The sequence below is a fragment of the Pan troglodytes genome, chromosome 3 (assembly GCF_028858775.2).
Source record: "Pan troglodytes isolate AG18354 chromosome 3, NHGRI_mPanTro3-v2.0_pri, whole genome shotgun sequence".
In the NCBI taxonomy this organism is placed as follows: domain Eukaryota; kingdom Metazoa; phylum Chordata; class Mammalia; order Primates; family Hominidae; genus Pan; species Pan troglodytes.
Window position 1 is genome coordinate 100,635,576 of NC_072401.2, and position 18,704 is coordinate 100,654,279.

The 18,704-nt window shown below is 37.4% G+C and overlaps 1 protein-coding gene and 1 long non-coding RNA gene across 5 annotated transcripts in view; one reads left to right on the forward strand and one right to left on the reverse strand.

Moving 5' to 3' along the window:
• LOC104006141 (uncharacterized) overlaps window positions 1–18,704 on the forward strand; it is a 148,463-nt gene that overhangs the window by 39,959 nt on the left and 89,800 nt on the right. For 2 of the 3 annotated variants that reach the window (XR_010156650.1, XR_010156648.1), the window contains exon 2: window positions 2,841–2,915. This is a non-coding gene — a long non-coding RNA (uncharacterized LOC104006141). Of the gene's footprint in view, window positions 1–2,840; window positions 2,916–5,894; window positions 5,983–18,704 lie in introns of those variants that run through there. The other variant, XR_010156649.1, reaches the window with a different exon arrangement.
• On the reverse strand, window positions 1,124–18,147 carry ADH6 (alcohol dehydrogenase 6 (class V)). Of its 2 annotated transcripts, none has more exons than XM_517358.9 (9): window positions 17,936–18,147; window positions 14,964–15,065; window positions 12,400–12,541; window positions 9,198–9,285; window positions 8,858–9,074; window positions 7,431–7,691; window positions 5,926–6,061; window positions 3,407–3,545; window positions 1,124–2,727 (listed from the first exon to the last, which is right to left on the reverse strand). In XM_517358.9, exons 1-9 carry the CDS (start codon window positions 17,951–17,953, stop codon window positions 2,703–2,705), a joined length of 1,128 nt encoding a protein of 375 aa, XP_517358.3. In that variant the 5' UTR covers window positions 17,954–18,147; the 3' UTR covers window positions 1,124–2,702. The 2 variants fall into 2 exon arrangements, with proteins under 2 accessions (XP_517358.3, XP_054539191.1); XM_054683216.2 differs by lacking the exon at window positions 17,936–18,147 and adding an exon at window positions 17,329–17,835.

Below are 18,704 nucleotides of genomic sequence, written 5' to 3' on the forward strand. Positions count from 1 at the left end.
AGGACTAATTTTTCCCCTCTGTTTATTGGTTGATTTTACTCTGACTTAATAGTTACTATATTGCATTTTAATTACTTTCATATCTGTGTCCCTAGATGTCAAGCTGTATGAGTCTTCAATACTATGTACATTACTAAATAAATGTTGGTTGAGTGAGTGATTAGTTAAGAGACTGTCAAAGCTCATCAAAAAGGCAAAAACAAAACAAAACAAGAATGAAGTTCATACTCTTGTCAGTCCTCCAGTGATTGGTCGTCTGGCTTATGAATGATGTTAGAGAGAAATAAGTGGGAGAAATCAAATTCTTTTGAAATTATTGTGTAGGCAAATGTCAAATTTCACCACTAGAGAGAACCCTAGTGTTAACTTACAACATTTCATAGGAAACTGAGGGTGTGTATAGGATTTAAAACATTTTCAGAAGCTTGTGCCAATATCAGTATAAAGGCTTCATTGTGAATATGTAGGAGCTGATGGTTCTCACTTGAAAATTATCAGGGAACATTAACTCTCAATGTTTGGTAGTGCATATTCCTGGTGGTGCAATAATGGGCTTTTGCATGTACCTTGTGTGTTAGTATGGGGCATTTATATTGCATGGACACATATTATTTTATTATTGTTGGGTGATAGCCTAGAATGTAATTATTCTTGTTCTCAGGTAAAAATATGAAAAACTTAAAGCTTCTCATTATGCAGGCAAAAAATGTAAAAAACTAGTTCTCCCTGAAGGCTGGACTCCTATAGTGTGGATCTGGAGTTAGGTAAACATTGCTGAAGTCCATAAACTGCCCCATGTAGTGACTGTCTAGGGAGGTGCAGTGACAGGGATTGGAAAGAAAGATTTTACTTTGTGCTTCAAACAAGACACTTAATGTGGACAAAACAGTGGGACTTAGAGACAGTTCACAGAGTCTATTCACAGAGTTTACTGGGCCTGATAGGATTCAAATGTGGTCTTGAAGCTGGCAACAACAGTGAATGGTTATACAGTGATATAGATAGTCTCCAGTACTTGGTAATATGTTTGACTGTATATTAACAGGAAGGAAAAAAAGTTCCTGCATTTGTGATAAAATTAGGTGAATTTTGCAACGAGCTACAACATAACAAGACATTCAAAGTGGCTTAAGGAACCGAGCTTTATTGGAGCAAAGAGTGTGGACACTGTTTACAACAAAATGTTTCCAGGAAAACTTGGATTTCCCAAGACCCGAAGACTCCTCCAAGTTCTCACTGTTAGTAAGGTCAATTTGGGGGCAGAACAGGAACATGCTTTAGCTGCTGTCAGGAAATAGAAGAGCAGAGCAGAGTTGGGCATGGAGGCTCCAGCTCAGACTTGGGAAGATGGAGAAGAGCCATCCCAAGTCCAGAGTGAATAGATTTCATAGCACCCATCTCCTCTATTTGAAGGAAGCAGGCCCCTAAAGGGAAACACAGGATGCCCAACTCATAAGAATCAGACTGTTATGAGAGTCCTTTGATATCATGTGAAAACCATGATGGGAGAGAGAGACTGAGGGTGCAGCCCACCTTCCTGGCCAGTGTTAAATCAGGAAACTATTTTGTTTAGATCAAAAAATGATATTCCATTTTTTGGTCTCCCAAGGTCAGCCAAAGTTTACTGACATGCAGGGACCCCTGTGTGATCTAGTGGGAGTCCAGAGCTAGGGGAGTCCAGCTGGAGCAGAAGAGTCTGCAACTAGGAAGGGAACTCTTGTGTGTATGAGGGTTGGTAATAGGCTCTTTTTGTATCAAGAGGAAGGGAAGGAAGTCATATCCCAAGAGGGCACTTAACCTTAGTCCTAATTCTAGGAGAACTAAGAGGGGCTGGGACAGAAAGTCAAAGGGTCGGGGTAGAAGGATTGGATGCCACAAAGCATTACTGGGGCTCATTTTCCCCTAAGCCACTTCTTGGAGGAAAAACTCCATGGGACACATTAGTAAGAAAGTATACAATTATTCCTGTTTTATGTGAAGATTGGAATAAAAAACAGTTTTGTTATTTAATATTACAACCGCTTTGTAGGAAGTGTGGATCCTGGTAAATGATCCACCTCCTGTATGATGACTCCCCTCACCCCTTTTTTTTCTGCTGGATCCCTAGGTGGCTTAGTTATGAAGATGGGTACTATGAACTGCTGATAGTCAAATCATCCTGACCAATTGAAGAATAATTTGAATTTTCTTTGGCAATCCAGGAGAGGAGAGATTTGTGCCAAGGAGATAGGATAAGTGAGCATTTGAGACTGGGTTAACTTGATTCAGGTTAACCTGAATCTTCAATAAACTCATTAATGCGGAGTTTTGTTTCTTTAGAGTAAAATGGCAGAGTTTCATGTCTAGGCCTGTGAGAGAGACATAGTGTACAAGAATATAAAGGTCCACAGGTAGAGGAACTATGAAAATGGGAGCATCTTGCATTGACCTTTTATGTCTGAAGGATGTGGAGTTGGGTGATTCAAGCCAACCTTAATCTAGCTCTGAAAAGGAGGCTGATCCTTGGTGACACTGGGTTACGTAAGAACAATTTTGATGAAATGGTTAGGTCAGAAGCCAGATATAGGTCCACTGCGGAGTGAATCAGAAGTCAGAATATAGAAATGGGATTGCGTGAATAATTCTTCTAAATCATGAAAATTACATCAAATGCCATTGAGTTGGTGAAATATCCTTTGGGTCTTGCATGTATTACATTGTACTTAAAGTAACAGGATACAGCGGATACTGAAAAAAAGAAGAAGAGAAAAAAGGTTGGAACATTTTTAGAGCAACATTTGTGTTTTGGATTTCAAATTCTCACTTTGTAGAGCAGTAAACTAGATTTTTTTTCTCTTTAGGTGAAAAATGAGAAGATTAAATAAGCCATGGGAAGATTTTTTAAAATGACATGAAACTCCAAGGGTAAAAAGTAGGTAAGCAAGCTTATACTCGTGTGGGGAATGCCAGTTTCTGGGTTATGGCTGGTTTCTGTTTTTTGGGTCAAAGATAGGATTCAGAATTAGGAATCCTATGAATAATTCCTCTTCTCCCCCAAAGTAGAACAACAAATACAACAATGGCCTATTTGTGAACTACATTCTTATGTTTTTAAACTTGAGCTACAATTTTATAAGCTGACTTCCATTAATATGTCATGTAAAAAAAATCCATATTGGAAATACAATGCTAATGGCAAAAGTAACGGTAGGTGAACACTTAAATACTTTCAGGATTGTGTATTTTATTAGCTAGAAATAAAACAAAATGCAGAGGGGAAGGAGATGCTTTACAAATTCCTGAAAGCCTCTTCAATTATCTGTATACAGCTTCTGCAGCAGGGACGACCCTTCTTCTACTCCCAAGCCAATACACCCTTTCTCTTGGTCTCAAACACACAGACATAAAATTTATGTGGGCAGTTTACCATTTTCCAGTTTTCATTAATTCAACTGCTTCATTGATTTTATCAAGATTCAGAGTATGAGTAATTAGTGGATCTAGATTCAACTTCTCTGCCATATAATCAGCAACCAGTTTAGGGATGTGCTGTCTGCTCTTCCAGCCTGGAAATACAGATTAATGATGAATTTTACACATGAGGCTTCATTATAAAGGAAAGGTCATTCAAAGTAACTGCTGAAGTTGTTGGCTTTGACAGAAAATCTAAGCCTGTCCCGTTTACTTGCCTCAGTCATCAGGAGAATGCCTACCCCAGCCACACACATTATATAGAGGGCTGTGTTCCTAAAGGAGACTTCTGGTACTACAGAGGAGAATTAATTCAAAGCAGGTAGAATGTGGACCTTGCCTTGAGGTGTTCCTGGTGTCATGTTGCAATCTCTGGGGAGCAGTGAATCTATATCTAATGTATAACAAAGGCCAAGGTCTTGGGAATCATGGAAAGAAGCAATTCAAATGTTAAATATAGCACATTTTTTGTGTGTGTGCATTCCCTCATGTGTATGTTTTGATCTGCCGCTTCATAAAAGAGTCAAATAGCTTAAAGGAAAAGAAGAACTCTCACTGTGGCAGCGGTCCCAGTGAAAGCTCTTGGGAAAAGAATGTGTACAAAGCAATATAAGAATAAAATGTGCTTTCTGGAAGTAAGAATTGCACAAGCAAAGATGGAGTTAGCTAAGGTAAGATGTAGTTTAGCATTGTATTTTCTCTATTCCCGTGATTTTCAAGAAACGCGTTAAATTTAGCACTGTGCTAAGTGCCACGCTCAGTGAGTTACCACACAGACTTTGGCAGTCTGCTCATTGCTAGAAAGGGTAGGTGTGGTGTAATTGTGCAAAGTATAATGTGGCGTAATCTGCTTAGTGTTCTATGCGGATTATTCTGTGATAGGATCTTGACAATTACTTGCTTTTCTTGGTTCTAGCTTAGGTTAGGCTCCCCAACTTATTCTCCAAACTACCACAAACTCTTCTAATAGATTTATTTTTAATTTAAGTTTGTTTCTGTTATGTGTAACCAAGAATACTAATTACTGTTCTATGTCATGACATGAAGGGCCAGTGTATATTTCTATTTGTTTTTATATTTTGATTGGTGATCTGATAAAGCATTTTTACATCTATGTCAACCCTCCACTTTTTTCTTATTTCAACCAAATGACATAGGAAAGAAAATTCTAGGACCACAGACGGGACTAGGCAGTGTTTCTCAACAAGGGCACTACTGGCATTTTGGGTGGGGAACATTCTTTATTTTGCACATTGTGGGAGGTTTAGCAGGACTGTCCAACACCTGTTAAATGCTATTGTTGATTGAAAATCATTGAACCAGAGGACTATACTATTTGTGGAATAAACTAATTTACATTAATGATCACTATATGAGTGCTAGAGTGGCCAGTGAATTAGTTTCATTCACTGAGGGTTTTAAGAATATTGGTAATCTTATTTTTATAAGACTTAGCTGAGTATGTGTATTTTGAATTAACATTATCATCTATAAATACAATAGAGAGAAATGGCAATGGATGTATTCAATGATCTTAAATAGAAGAACTGAAATTACAGTTCTTCTATTTAATAGATTATATATATAACTGGATTATTACTTTTTTTTTCTTGCTGGTCCTGCCATGTATCTACTCTTTATAAATGAATTAGGTAAGGCTTCTAATATCTGTAATAACATGCTGCCATAGCTTACTTGGGGACTACAGACAGCTCACTTGTGCAAGTAATTCAGGCACTCCTCTAATTCTCATCTCTTTTTGCCCAGGCATTCAGATTGCCCAGAGTTTCTGGATAAATACATTTCTTTGTAAATTTCAGATTTCTTGCTTATGAGCCCAGAATCTTAAGCAGATTTATTTAATTTAGTTTGTCTTCTACTTTTTCAATAAAATACTCTTCTAAAGTCTATTAAAATGTTCCAGGACAGGTAAAAAACAGAAAATCAAAGGATTCTATAAGATATTTTTCCTCTGGGTAAAATAATTCTTATTTTTTTTAATCAATAGTATTTCTTTTAAATCAAGAATCCATTGTGTTTAATATATTTGAGTTGGTAGCATGACAACTCATTTGTTTGGGATAAGATTTTACATGAGTTGAACAATGACAACTAATGGCTAAGTATATTCTCCAAAGAATCCCAGCTGGCAGGTGTATAATTTCGCTGAAGTATAGTTATAGATTACAATATTGCCTTCTTTTAAATTTAGAGTTTTCTTTAAATGTTGGACACTGGATTCTTTACCAATCAATTAAGAAACCTCTTCTCCATCTTTGCATGAGAAAAAGCTTTCCAAGAGGCACTAGATACACCCACTATCCATCCCTTTATATTGGGTATTCATATGTTGAAAAAAAAATCTGTAATATAAAGCTGTTGTTTTATGTCCTTTCTTAAGCGTTTATGGTACATTTTTCTATTTCCCACCTTCACCTCCTCAGGCATTTCCACCTTTCCCTGCTTCATCCATACCTCCAAAAACAGAACCCTTCAAAGAACGTCCTGAGAAGAACAACTGGCCACTGATTTTGAGTTGAACACTGGCAGGCAACACCCCAACAACCACACAGACCCCATAGCTCTCATTGCAGGAGGCGAGGGCAGCTGCCTGTTAGAAAGTGATGCAATACAGTATAGGGGTTAAAAGATGTATGTGAGGATTGAGCCTACATCTTAATTTCAGCTTAACTCCTAAATGGTCTATGACTTTCTTTTCTGATTCTCCCTATTCTCATTTGAAGTAACATTTATCTTGTAAGGATGCTATGAAACACATATAAGACGTTGTATGTTGCTTAGTATAGTACCTGGCACTTTAGGACTCAATAAATGGAAATAACAAAAATGAAAATAGTAAAAACATCCACAGTAGTGATAATAATAAAAATAATTTTTATAAAAATTATTACTGATGCAGGTGGCTGGTAAAAATTGACATTTTTCTTTTAGACATCTAAGAAGACAGATATTTATTTATTTATTTTTTTTATTTTTTATTTTTTATTTTTTATTATACTTTAAGTTTTAGGGTACATGTGCACATTGTGCAGGTTAGTTACATATGTATACATGTGCCATGCTGGTGCGCTGCACCCACTAACTCGTCATCTAGCATTAGGTATATCTCCCAATGCTATCCCTCCCCCCTCCCCCCTCCCCACCACAGTCCCCAGAGTATGATATTCCCCTTCCTGTGTCCATGTGATCTCATTGTTCAATTCCCACCTATGAGTGAGAATAGAAGACAGATATTTATATAATAAGATGATAGCAAAGTGAGAAACAGATGCCGTTACATTCGTTATGTTCAAAGGCTATTTCTCAGAGTAAGAGTGTGAGAAAGGTTTTGCTGTTTCTTCTTACAGATAAAGGAATTTATGTATGGTGAATCATGAAAAGATTTTTTATGCTGGGAAAAGGGCCCAAGTTGGAAGAGGCAGTTGTTGAGTTTCCATACAGCTGACTAGAAGATAGAGCCATGCAACCTAATAATACATTATTTCTTCAAATCCCCAAAGAAAACAAGCCTTAGATTTTTAAGTAACTTCCCCTCACTTTCTATTCTTTTATATAAACCACGTTTAGCCAGAAAAACCACCACTTTTTTTCCCCTTCATTTTTGAAATGAACCCGTTTAATCGTGACTAGTAAATATTTTTCTTGGAAACTTATCTCAGATCTGACATGAAAGACGACTGAAAGTGAAAAGCACATTGATTTATAAGGTCATTAATCAAATTTTAACCTTATCTTGCTTAAAACTTCTGGCTTTGAAATTATATGAAAGTTCTAGATTTAGTATCTGGGATAGTGAACAAATTTGTAAGAGTACACAGACGGCACCAGCTGAGATGTCATGGAACACAAGGAAAATTAAATAGAGCAAAGTGGAGGGAATTTTAGAAAGCTCATTCAACTATAATCTAAACGATGACTGGTAAAAGTATTGGTAATTTTCACTCCAGAGGATTACATACCAGAACGTCCAGATTTCCAATGGCCTCAAAGCAGAAGTCTATACCAGCATCTGTCATATCAAATAAAACTTCTTGAATGGGTTTCTTTAAGTCCTGAGGGTTGAGGCACTCAGTAGCACCCAATTCCTGTGCCTTCTTAAATTTCTCCTTGTTGACATCCACTCCAATGATCCTGGCTGCTCCTGCTGCTTTACAACCCATGACAACAGACAAGCCGACTCCTCCCAGGCCAAACACAGCACAGGTAGAACCTGGAGTCACCTAAACACATAGAGGCAGAAAACTCAGAAAACAAAAAGCAAAGAGAACATACACCTTTACTCAGTTGGGAAGGCTAAGTCTATATGCATGTATTTTTTAATGAGTCATAAGCAAATGATGTTTACATACATAACATATTATAACTACAAAGTTTTGATTTTTCAAAAATATTTCTAGATATGGAATACTCTTGGCACAGGAACAAAAAACTGCCTGAAAGTAGAGTTTCAAGTCCCAGGAATTAGTCTGAGTAGTAGTTTAAATGAATTTGCATTGAATATTAAGACTTACTTGACAGTGTATTTAATTCCAGATATTTTTGAGTTCTTTAAAATTATCTCTATCTTCCTACAACCATTTCTCTCTGTCTCTCTCTCTCTCTCTCTCTCTCTCTCTCTCTCGGTATCTGTAAATTTTTCATTACTTATCGGGTCAATGCCTTGTGAAGGCAAAGGCTTTTTTTATTGAGTACTGTCCTACATAGGACTAATTTAAATAATTTTTTTCCATTCTATCTCTCTGTATAGTATTGGGACTGATGGACACTGGAAAATGCAAAGTTCTAAAATTCAACAGCACCTTTAGGAAGGGAGCCGGGAAGGTTTGAGTGATGTTTTAGAAATAAGAGTTCAATAGCAGCCCATTCAGCCGAGTGGGATCCCCTGGTCAATCTGTCTAATGTAGTAACACCTACTTCATCACTTGGTTCCTTTACTCTCCTTTTCTTTTTATTAGCATTTATCACTACCTAATATATCATACAATATAATATTAGCTTCATGAGTTTTGTTAGCTGCTGAATTCTAGCACCTGGGACAGTGAATGGCTCCGAAAATATTTGTCTAAGGAAAGAAAGGATAAACTGGAATATGAAAGGCCACAGAGTCATGTTGTAACTATGTTAGATTTAATTTCCAGTAATTCCTGATCTTTCCACTTGTGAATGGCATCCAGACTTAATCTGTCTTTTACTACTCACCAAGAGGGAATGGGAAAAATGTTGAAGGGGGTGTAGGATGACTAGGTAGATAGCAGAGAACTCAAGGATGTTTGGAGTCAGGCTTGGGATTTTTCCTTTGGTATGATAAGACATGACAAAGATGCAAGAGGCCTTTCAACTCCATATCCCAATAATTCCCTTCCAAATGGGTATAAATGCTCCTCACCTTGGCAGTATTGATTGCAGCACCAAACCTAGTGGAAAAGCCACAGCTAATTAGGCATACTTTCTCTAGAGGAGCGACTGCATCAATCTTGGCAACTGAGATTTCCTTTATCACTGTGTATTCACAGAAGGTGCTGGTATTACCAAAGTGATATATTGATTTTCCCTTGCAGGTAAACCTGCTGGTACCATCAGACATCAGTTGGGTTTTTGACTGTCTTTTATAGACAAAACAAAAAACAAAAAACAAAACACAAAGTTTATTTTGAATTAGAAAGCTTAGATCTTCTCCAATGAAAGTGAATTAAGTTTTCAAAAAGAAAATATTAGTAAAAACTTACTTGAATTGTATACAAAAATTGCCCTCAGAATTCAGGCAAGAGGTACATTCTCCACACTGTGGCAGAAACAGTGTGATAACTTTGTCACCTAAAAGAGCAAAATCATGTCTTATTAACATATTATTTTTTAAAGTAAAGAGATAGCTGTCTTTCAGGATTTTGACAGCAAGGCACCCAAGAAGAAATGACAGCTGAGAATTATTTCCACATTCAGTTGTGCTTGATACCACAAAGAATATCAAATACTTACAAAAAGAGAGAATGTCTTTAGCATCTGGGCCCAGCCCTGGGCTCAGTGGCTGAATCTTGAGGAACTGGCCCCAGATTTGCCTCTTTTGTAAGCTCCTTTTGGAGTATGAAATAGTTTTTTGTCATATATCCATTCAGTCAAGTCTTATCTCTTCTCACATTTTCAACACTAATTTCCTCCCTCAGGGATTGAATTTAAAATAGTATGGATACCACATACTAACAGAGTAAGCTCTGGATTAGGGAGAAAAAAAATTGCTTCTATGCTATTCTCTGTGTTTGACATCAACCCTTTCTTCTTGACCTTAGAGATCAAAGGTAGGCAGATTTCTCTAGTAGTGGTCAAAGTATCAGGACATGATTAGAAGAGCTTGCCTGTGATGTATTTTACTGGCTGCCCCCATGGTCTAACACTGTAAACCAGAGAAATTTGTTTTATACTTTTAGTTAAAAACCTTATTAAGATTTAGTTTCTTCTATTTTATTTATTTTTATTTTTTTAAAAAGTAACACATACATATGGTAAAAATTTAAACTGCACAAAAGTGAAAATTATCACTCTATTCCCCAGTTCCCCATCTTAGAGACAGGTACTCTGACCAGTAACCACGATATTTTTCAGCACTGTAACCCCTTTAAAAATGCAAAGGTAAGCATGCTATCTACCCTGGTTTGGGCCTAGCTTTTTTACTTAACACTGTATCATGGAGCTTTCTATTTTAGTACATATAGTGCTCCATCATTAACCAGTGCCATGAACACTGATAGATATTTAGGTTGTTCTTTGTTTCTCTACACCCCAACACTAAAACCAGTAATGCAATGAGTATCTTATTGTAGACAGAGTTCTAAAATGCCCTCCGAAAGATATCCTGCACAAATCCCTAGAAACTGACTATGTTGTGGTGTCATGCCTGTGAGTATGTTATGCTACATGGCAAGGGGTACTCTGTAGATGTAACTAAGGTCACTAATCAGTTGTCATTAAGATAGGGAGATTATACTGAATTATCCAGGTGGACCCAAGGTAATCACATGAGCCATCAAAAGAAGAAGAGCAGATGAAGGCAGAAGAGGAAGTAAAAGTGACTTAACACCTGTGGAAGGATTTAGTGGGCCATGGCTGCTTCGAGGCTGGAAGGTGCCACAGAAGAAGAAATGTGAGCAATTTCAGGGAGCCGACCACTGGTGAGGAAATAAGGATCTCAGTCCTATAGCCTCAAGGAATTGGATTCTGAAAACTACTTGAATGAACTTGGAAGTGGATTTTTCTCCAGAGGCTCCAGATAAGGACCCAGCTGGCTACTCCCTTGATTTTGACCTTGAAACGTGAGCAGAAAACTCAGCCAAGCCCACTCAGATTTCTGACCTATAGAAACTGAGATAATAAACTTGTGTTGCTTTAAACTGTTATATTTGTGGTGATTTTTTCCAGCAGCAATAGAAAATGAGTACATGAACATATATCTATGGAATAAGTTTCTAGAACTGAAATTGTTGTGTCCAAGAATATATAAATTTAAACGATATTACATATTGCTGCATTTAGAGTCGAGCAAATCTACGTTCCAAACAATAAGATATGAGGGAGCTGTCTGCCTATATTCTTGTGAACTCCATATATTATCAAACTTCTTAATCTTTGCCGATCTGCTAGGGAAAAAGTGTTTTTTCATTGCGTTTTAAAATTTTATCGTAAATTGACAAATTATATATTTATGGGGTACAATGTGATATTATGTGTATATAATATGGGATGATTAAATCAAAGTAATTAACATGTTAAACACTTGAAGACTTATATTTTGTGGTAAGAACATTTGAAATGTATACTCTTAGCAATTTTGAAATATAGTATAATTCATTATTATCAACTGTGATCACCATGCTGTTCAATAGATCTCAAAAAACTTATTTTTCCTATCTAGCAGAAATTTTATACCATTTGACCACATCTCTCCATTTTTCCCACCCCCAGCCTTTTAAAATGTTTTTTATTTTTAATATGTCTGAGGTTGGGCATATTTTAATGTGTTTAAAGCATTCATATATATATATATACACACACACATATATGTGTATATATATATTTCTTTAAATTAGACATGTATTTTGTTTGCCCATTTTTTTACTCAGCTTTTAAAAATTGCTTTTAAAGAAATTATTTCTATATTAAGAAAATTGGTCTATTGTCATACTGGGTTTTGACTTTTGAGGTTTTTTTTAAACATGCAGAATCTATGTAATTTTTACATTGTCAAATTTATCTATATAAATATCTATTTTATATCTTCTGGGTATTTTTTTGTATTGATTAAAATTTCCTTCCCTCCTCCAAGATAATACAGTGTTCTCCCATGTTATTTTATAGTACTTCTATGGTTTTACTTTTCACATTTAATTTTTAGATGCATGTATAATTTTTTTATATAAAGAATGAGATGGCAACCCAATTTACTTTTTTAGCCCGGGTAACTATCTAGTTGTTTCAGCACAATTTGTGGAATAATCTGTTTCTACTCTTAAGTTTGAAAGACAAACCTCATGCTGCATTAACTTCTTATGTTTATTTGGATTCAATTCTGGACTGCTTCTTTATTTGGTTCCACTAATGTGTTTGATTATTTATCATATGCCTCATTTAAATAATTGTTCAATAGTTTACCTCAGTCAACCTTTTTTTCATAAATTTTTGTCTCATTTGTACTTTCAAGTCCAGTTTCAGTGCATTCTACTTCTTGTTTTTTCTTATTTTCAAAATGTAAATGCAAAGAATACAATATATTTAGTATTTTATGTAACTTACAAGTAATTTATCCCTACTTTTCTAAGAAGTTGGAAACATTTCACCTTTCATTTCACTTGATCCTGACATACTTAAGGGGTGCTTATCATTTTCTCGATGTTGGTTCCAAGTTGTTGCTGTTTCCTATTACCAGGTGCTAATTCCTACCTGGTTTCACTGTGCTTACTCCTTCTCCAATACTCTCAACGATTCCAGCCCCTTCATGGCCCAAGATGGTGGGATACAAGAGGTCCAAGTGTTTACTCCCCAACACTTTCATCTCTGTACCACACAGTCCGGTGGCCACAACCTGTATGGAAGGCAAAGGGTACTGCAGTTCCCGCTGTTTCAGATAATGGTGTTTTAGAGTTGTTGACTGTAAGGCTTTTTGCTAGTTTGATATTCTCCATTTATACACTGCATTCATTTCTTATCAGTTTTAATTCTAGGGAAGGGTCAATAATAATTTGTTAAAGCAATGAAATGTTTTTCATTAGCTGATTTCAGAATCAAGATGATTGAAAATTTACTGGGGAGGGTGGGTAGAATGGGGTCAGAAGAGAAGCTGTAAAATTGCAGTGTGACTTGATGTCTGAGGTCTCAATTGGCTTCACTGATCTTGTAGATGGAAGTGTGGAGGAGAAAGAACGACTATAAAAATAAAGGAATTGAGCTGAGTGCAGTGGCTTATGCTTAAAATCCCAGCATCTCAGGAGGCTGAGGCAGGAGAGTCACTCAAGGGCAGGAGTTTGAGACCAGCCTGGGCAAAATAGTGAGACTTCCATCTCTACAATAAATAAATAAATTAGCCAGGCATGGTTGCATGCACCTGTAGTCCAAGCTGCTTGGGAGGCTGAAGTGGGAGGATCACTTGAGCCCAGTAGTTCGAGGCTGCAGTGAGCTATGATTTTGTACCACTGCACTCCAGTCTGGGTGACAGAGTGAGACCCTGTCTCTAAAATGAAATGAAATAAAGAAATTGGAACACAGGAGGCAAAGGAATAATGTTTCCTATTATAATTTAATTAAAACCTTAATTTATTTTACAAGTGAGCTTTATAGTTTTGTTATTTGTACAAGTCATAATCCCACTTTATTGTAAGTTAGCCAGACAGTTTAAAATGAAGACACTCCAGAACAGTGGTTAAGAGTTCAGGGATGAAATACTGGCTTCTCCCCCTTCTCAGCTGTATGAACTTGGGGGTAAATTTTTCTTGCTGGGTCTCAGTTTCTTCATTTCTAAAACAAATATGAAGTTTGCATACACATAGCCACACATTCACATGCACACACTCCTTAGTCAAGAAATGAAATATATTGAAATTTGTGCATGTAAAAGGAGGATTATTGGAACAATACCATAAAATTGCCTGAATTGCCTGCAACCCAACTGTAGAAAGTGCTGTCAGACCTCATAGACCTAGACATTTACCAAATAGTCATTCTCTTTATCTCTTTACTTTGATTCAATATGGGCATAGTTGCATTCACCTATTATTCTCTGCAGATTGGCTTTCTCCATTTATTTTGCTGATCGTGGTTAAAAACAGTTAACCAGTGATGAGTCTGCCCAACCTCACCATTGCCTGCCATCACTTACTCTGCTACAGTGCCCATATCTTGGTTCAAATTCACTGGTGAGACATTCAGATGTGTAGCTTGTCTGATAATGGTTGAATGTCTTTGAGTGAGGGTCCAAACCTGGTTGCATGAGTTGTGACCCTGTGGGTGGGGAGTGGATGTGAACAACCCAATAGCCCACTGCTTACTCCATAGGGGATGTAGGATGGAGAAGGCTCTCTGAGAAGAAGGCATGAACTGTGCAGATGAGATGACTTAGAAAATGACTGTCTCTTTGTAATCTATCATTAAACTGTACTTATTCTTTATTGTTATAATTAAAATAATAACAAAGGACTCTGAACTGCAAGTCAGGCAAACTATTTTCTAGTTTGGAGGAGGCCTATAGAACCATCTGAAGGCAATTTAAAAACTTTCCATGTCCAGGCTGCACCCCAGACTAATTAAATCACAATTTCAGAATCTCTGGAGATGGGACTTGGTTATCAGCATTTTTCAAAGCTTCCAGCTGATTCCAAATAGGTAACCAAGGTTGAGAAAAACTGTTCTCATCTCCTGCACTCAAGCAATCTTCCTGCCTCTGCCTCCCAGAGTGCTGGGATTACAGGGATGAGCTATCATGCTCGGCCGAGAAAAATTAGTCTTTATTTTTACTCTACTAGCTGTGTGACCAGTCACTAAACCGCAGCTGGCTTCAGTCTTCGCATCTGTAAAATATCAGGTATCCCTAAGGCCCTTCCAGCTCTAACTTGAGTTTCCAGATTCAGAGATGATTTGTCTGTAATCAATTTTTATTCAAAATATTTCAAGACAAGTATTATGAAGGATGCCATAAAAATTTACAAGTACAGATTAAAATAGGGTTTGAAGGTAGAATTTTTTTAAATTAATAATTAGTACAATAGCTGTAAATAAGCCTGAGTTTTATCCTTTGGGCAGTTAGCCTATGCTTTACCTCCCTAACCTTTTATCTGGCTGGATTTAAAAATCAATGGAAATGTTTAATGAAAAAGAAATACAAAGATATGTAGTTTTATTATTTTTTTTTCTGAGTTGAATATCCGGATAAGAATATGTAACTTACAGTAAGAAGCTCTGGCTTTTGGCTTTTGGTGTGACTTTTTTTTTTTTTTTTTTTTTTTTTTTTTTACCTTTATGCGAACTTCCTTTGCCTTTGGTGGGGCCACTTCTACCTCTTCAATAGAAAATGGTGCACCAGGCTTCCAGAGTATGGCTGCTTTGCATCTGATGACCTGGGAAATAGAATACAGGGGCAGAAAGAGAAGCTCCTTAAGCTTGGGAGTTGGAAGATTGCTATATTAGTGATTATAGAATCATTAAATTGGATTAGTCCAACTTTCCGCACTCAAGAAAAAAAAAAGAATAAATATATGCTGAAGGTAGTCTTTCTGACCCCAATTTAAGTTTTCTTGTACTATCAGCCTCTGTATTCAAATTAGTTTTGAAAATACCAACTATATTTACAAAATGTAACATGACCAAGAGGATAGATGTCATACTTTTAAAGATTTTAATTAAAAAAATTGTGCCTATTGGCCAGGCACGGTGGCTCACTCCTGTAATCCCAGCACTTTGGGAGGCCGAGGCGGGCGGATCACAAGGTCAGGAGTTTGAGACCAGCCTGACCAACATGGTGAAACCCTATCTCTACTAAAAATACAAAAATTAGCCAGGTGTGGTGGCCTGCACCTGTAATCCCAGCTACTCAGGAGGCTGAGGCAGGAGAATCGCTTGAACCTGGGAGACGGAAGTTGCAATGAGCTGAGATCATGCCACTGTACTCCAGTCTGTCAACAGAGCGAGACTCCATCTCAAAAAAAAAAATTGTGCCTATTTATGGGGTACATGAAAAATTTTGTTAAATGTATATAATGTGTAGTGACCAAGTAAGGGTATTCAGGGTGTCCATTATCTGAGTATAATACATTTTTGTTGAGCATAGTGACCCTACTCTGGTATCAAACATTGAATTTATTCCTTCTATCTTATTGTATGTTTGTACTTTATTTTGTTTTTGTTTTTGAGATGGAGTGTCACTCTGTTGCCCAGGCTGGAGTGCAGTAGCACCATCTCGGCTCACTGCAAGCTCCGCCTTCTGGGTTCATGCCATTCCCCTGCCTCAGCCTCCTGAGTAGCTGGGACTACAGGCGCCCACCACCACGCCTGGCTAATTTTTTTGTATTTTTAGTAGAGACGGGGTTTCACTGTGTTAGCCAGGATGGTCTTGATCTCCTGACCTCGTGATCCGCCCACCTTGGCCTCCCAAAGTGCTGGGATTACAGGCGTGAGCCACCACGCCCGGCCATGTTTGTACCTTTTCACCCACTTCTCATCATCCTCTCCACTCACCCTTCCCAGTCTCTGTTATCTATTTTCCCACTCTCTACCTCCGTGTGTTCAAACTTTTTAGCTCCCACGTATGCGTAAGAACATGTGATATTTGTCTTTTTGTGCCTGGCTTATTTCACTTAAGATAATGATCTTCAGTTCTATCCCTGTTGCTGCAGTTGACAGGATCTCATTCTTTTTTACGGCTGAATATTACTCCATTGTGTATATGTACTGCATTTTGTTTATCCATTCATCCGTTGATGGATACTTAACGTTGATTCTATATCTTTGCTATTGTTAATAGTGCTGCAATAAACAGGCAAGTTCAGGTATACCTTTAATATACTATTTTCCTGTGGGTAGGTACCCAGTAGTGGGATTGCAGGTGTCATACTTTTTATATTACTATGAATAAAGTGGCCTGGTGGCTGTTTCAGGGTAGGAATGGCATTACAGTGTGGGAGTTATTTGTGATCCTAAGCATGGGAAAAATCAGTTTTTGGGTGGAAGGGTGAGTTATGGAGCAATGAATGGAGGCAATCATCAAATGGCGTCTATTGGCAGATTGAGGTTGGAGAAGTTGTTGGTGGCAAGGTAGTTCTTAAAGGTTCTGATTTCAGGCCACCACTGTTGTCACTATAAATTCTCTTTCTATGTGGTCTTATCTATTTTTGCAGATTCAACCACTACCTTTATGTGAGTAATCTATATTTATGGGACATATTTCTCCCTAAGTTATAGGCTAATGTATTCATTTGCTGTTTGAAGGTACTGGAGGTATCTCAAACTCAACATGTTAAAACATGAACATATCATTATTTCTTCTTCCCATCTCCACCTTCCACCACGCTCTAGTGGACAAAACACTCAATATATTCCTCCCTCTGCTACCTCTATTCAACTAGCAGCCATGCGATGTGTTCACTCACCCAAGTAGAAACCTGGGAAGTAGCCTCAATTTTTCTGTCCCTCAATCTTCACAGTCTAAATTTTTCTAGGATATGTATCTTTTCTCCACTCCTGCTAGTACTAAAAAAGCTTTCTGCTTTATCTCTTTCTTGCTTTTACCACCTTCGAAATCACCTTTATACCATTGCCGTTTGAAATATAATCCTAATCACACCAATCTCCTATCTAAAAATATTGTTGTTACCATTTGCTTACCTGGATCCGCTGACATCAGGATTTTCTCTCTGTCAGTCTCTCCAACCTTATTTCCTGTCACTTTGTGTTTCAGGCTTTACCTTTCAGCCCCCAAACATATTCTGAAGCTTCTTGCATGGGATATTTTCTCAGTCTCTGTATTACTCCTTATGTTGTTTTATCTGCCTGCACACACTTCTCCTTTACCTGGTGAATTCATATTTCTCCAGTGATTTCCCCTTCGGTATCACCTCTGGGAAGCCAAGCTGGGTTATGAGCTTTTCCTTGAGGCTCCCATTCTCTTTCTCCTTTACTATCCTTGTATATTGCTTTATAATTGCTGTTTTATAATTATTGTCTCTCTGAGAGATCCTTGGAGAAGGGGATATATCTTTGACTCTGGAAATTCTGATAAAGGGCTTGGACATTACTTATTGAAGAGATGAGAGAACTGAGGGAAGTCAAAAGGTTAATTCCCTTTTGAGAGGAGGAGGAGAGATACTATGATTATGACAGCCTCTCACCTTTAGGAGCCCAGAGACTAGCTGGGTGATGAGATGTTGGTAAAGAGATGAGCACACAAACTGACAAAGATATGACACAACATAAAGAATAAGACTGCACCTACTTGGCCTATAGTACTCATGCTGATTTTCTCCACCGCAGATGAATTTATTGAGAAAGGGAGATCCCGTAGCAACTTTCACTGTAGAAAGTACAAAGGTACACAGGCGACTGGTAGATCAGAAGGCTGGGTCCTGAGCTTTCTCTGTAGTCTGGTAATTATTAAACAGGAAAAGTAGGCTCTCCCGCTGCTTGATGGAAGTTCCTAAGTGTAATCTGAAATAGGCTTATTTCAGTGAAAGAGCACAAAATGTGAAAATGCAAACTATTTTTTTCTCCCTTAATCAAACAGGTCCCCTCTTATTATCCACTTTTTTGAGTTTTAAATTTGGACTTTTAAATGTCCAAACTTAAAATTTCTAACAGAGTGTATAAAAGTATTTCTTTTCTGTTGTTTTCAAAATACAAAAATGGTCATATTTGTCTCTAAACTTGGGTAATTCTTTCAGGTTTCTGAATGTAGGCCCCTTGTTGACAGATAAGGATGGTGTCAGATTTTCTCTAGTAGTTTATCAAGAGCTCCTCACTCTTTGGTATGCAGAGCTGGTTACTCAGAGGAAGTGAAACTAATTTGCATACAGGGCCTACCAACTTGGATTTGGACCCTAGAAAATCTCCGTGTGTGGACCTGGGTCTTGACCCAAGGCCCAAAGATCTTGATGAAGAATGGAGATAAAATACATTTCCAATAAAAGGCAACACCAGTGGGCAGGGTTTAGCTAGAAGACAAGAGAGAATAAGTAAATGCTTGTTCTGTGTCAAATGATACAATC

Bases quoted from the DNA above. Each gene is read 5' to 3' on its own strand.
- ADH6 (XM_517358.9), bottom strand. The intron at 12,542-14,963 runs GTAAAAAAAAAA...CCTTCCATACAG, and splicing joins CAAAGGAAGTTCGCATAAAG to GTTGTGGCCACCGGACTGTG. The intron at 3,546-5,925 runs GTATGGATGAAG...CTGTATTTCCAG, and splicing joins GAAGGGTTCTGTTTTTGGAG to GCTGGAAGAGCAGACAGCAC.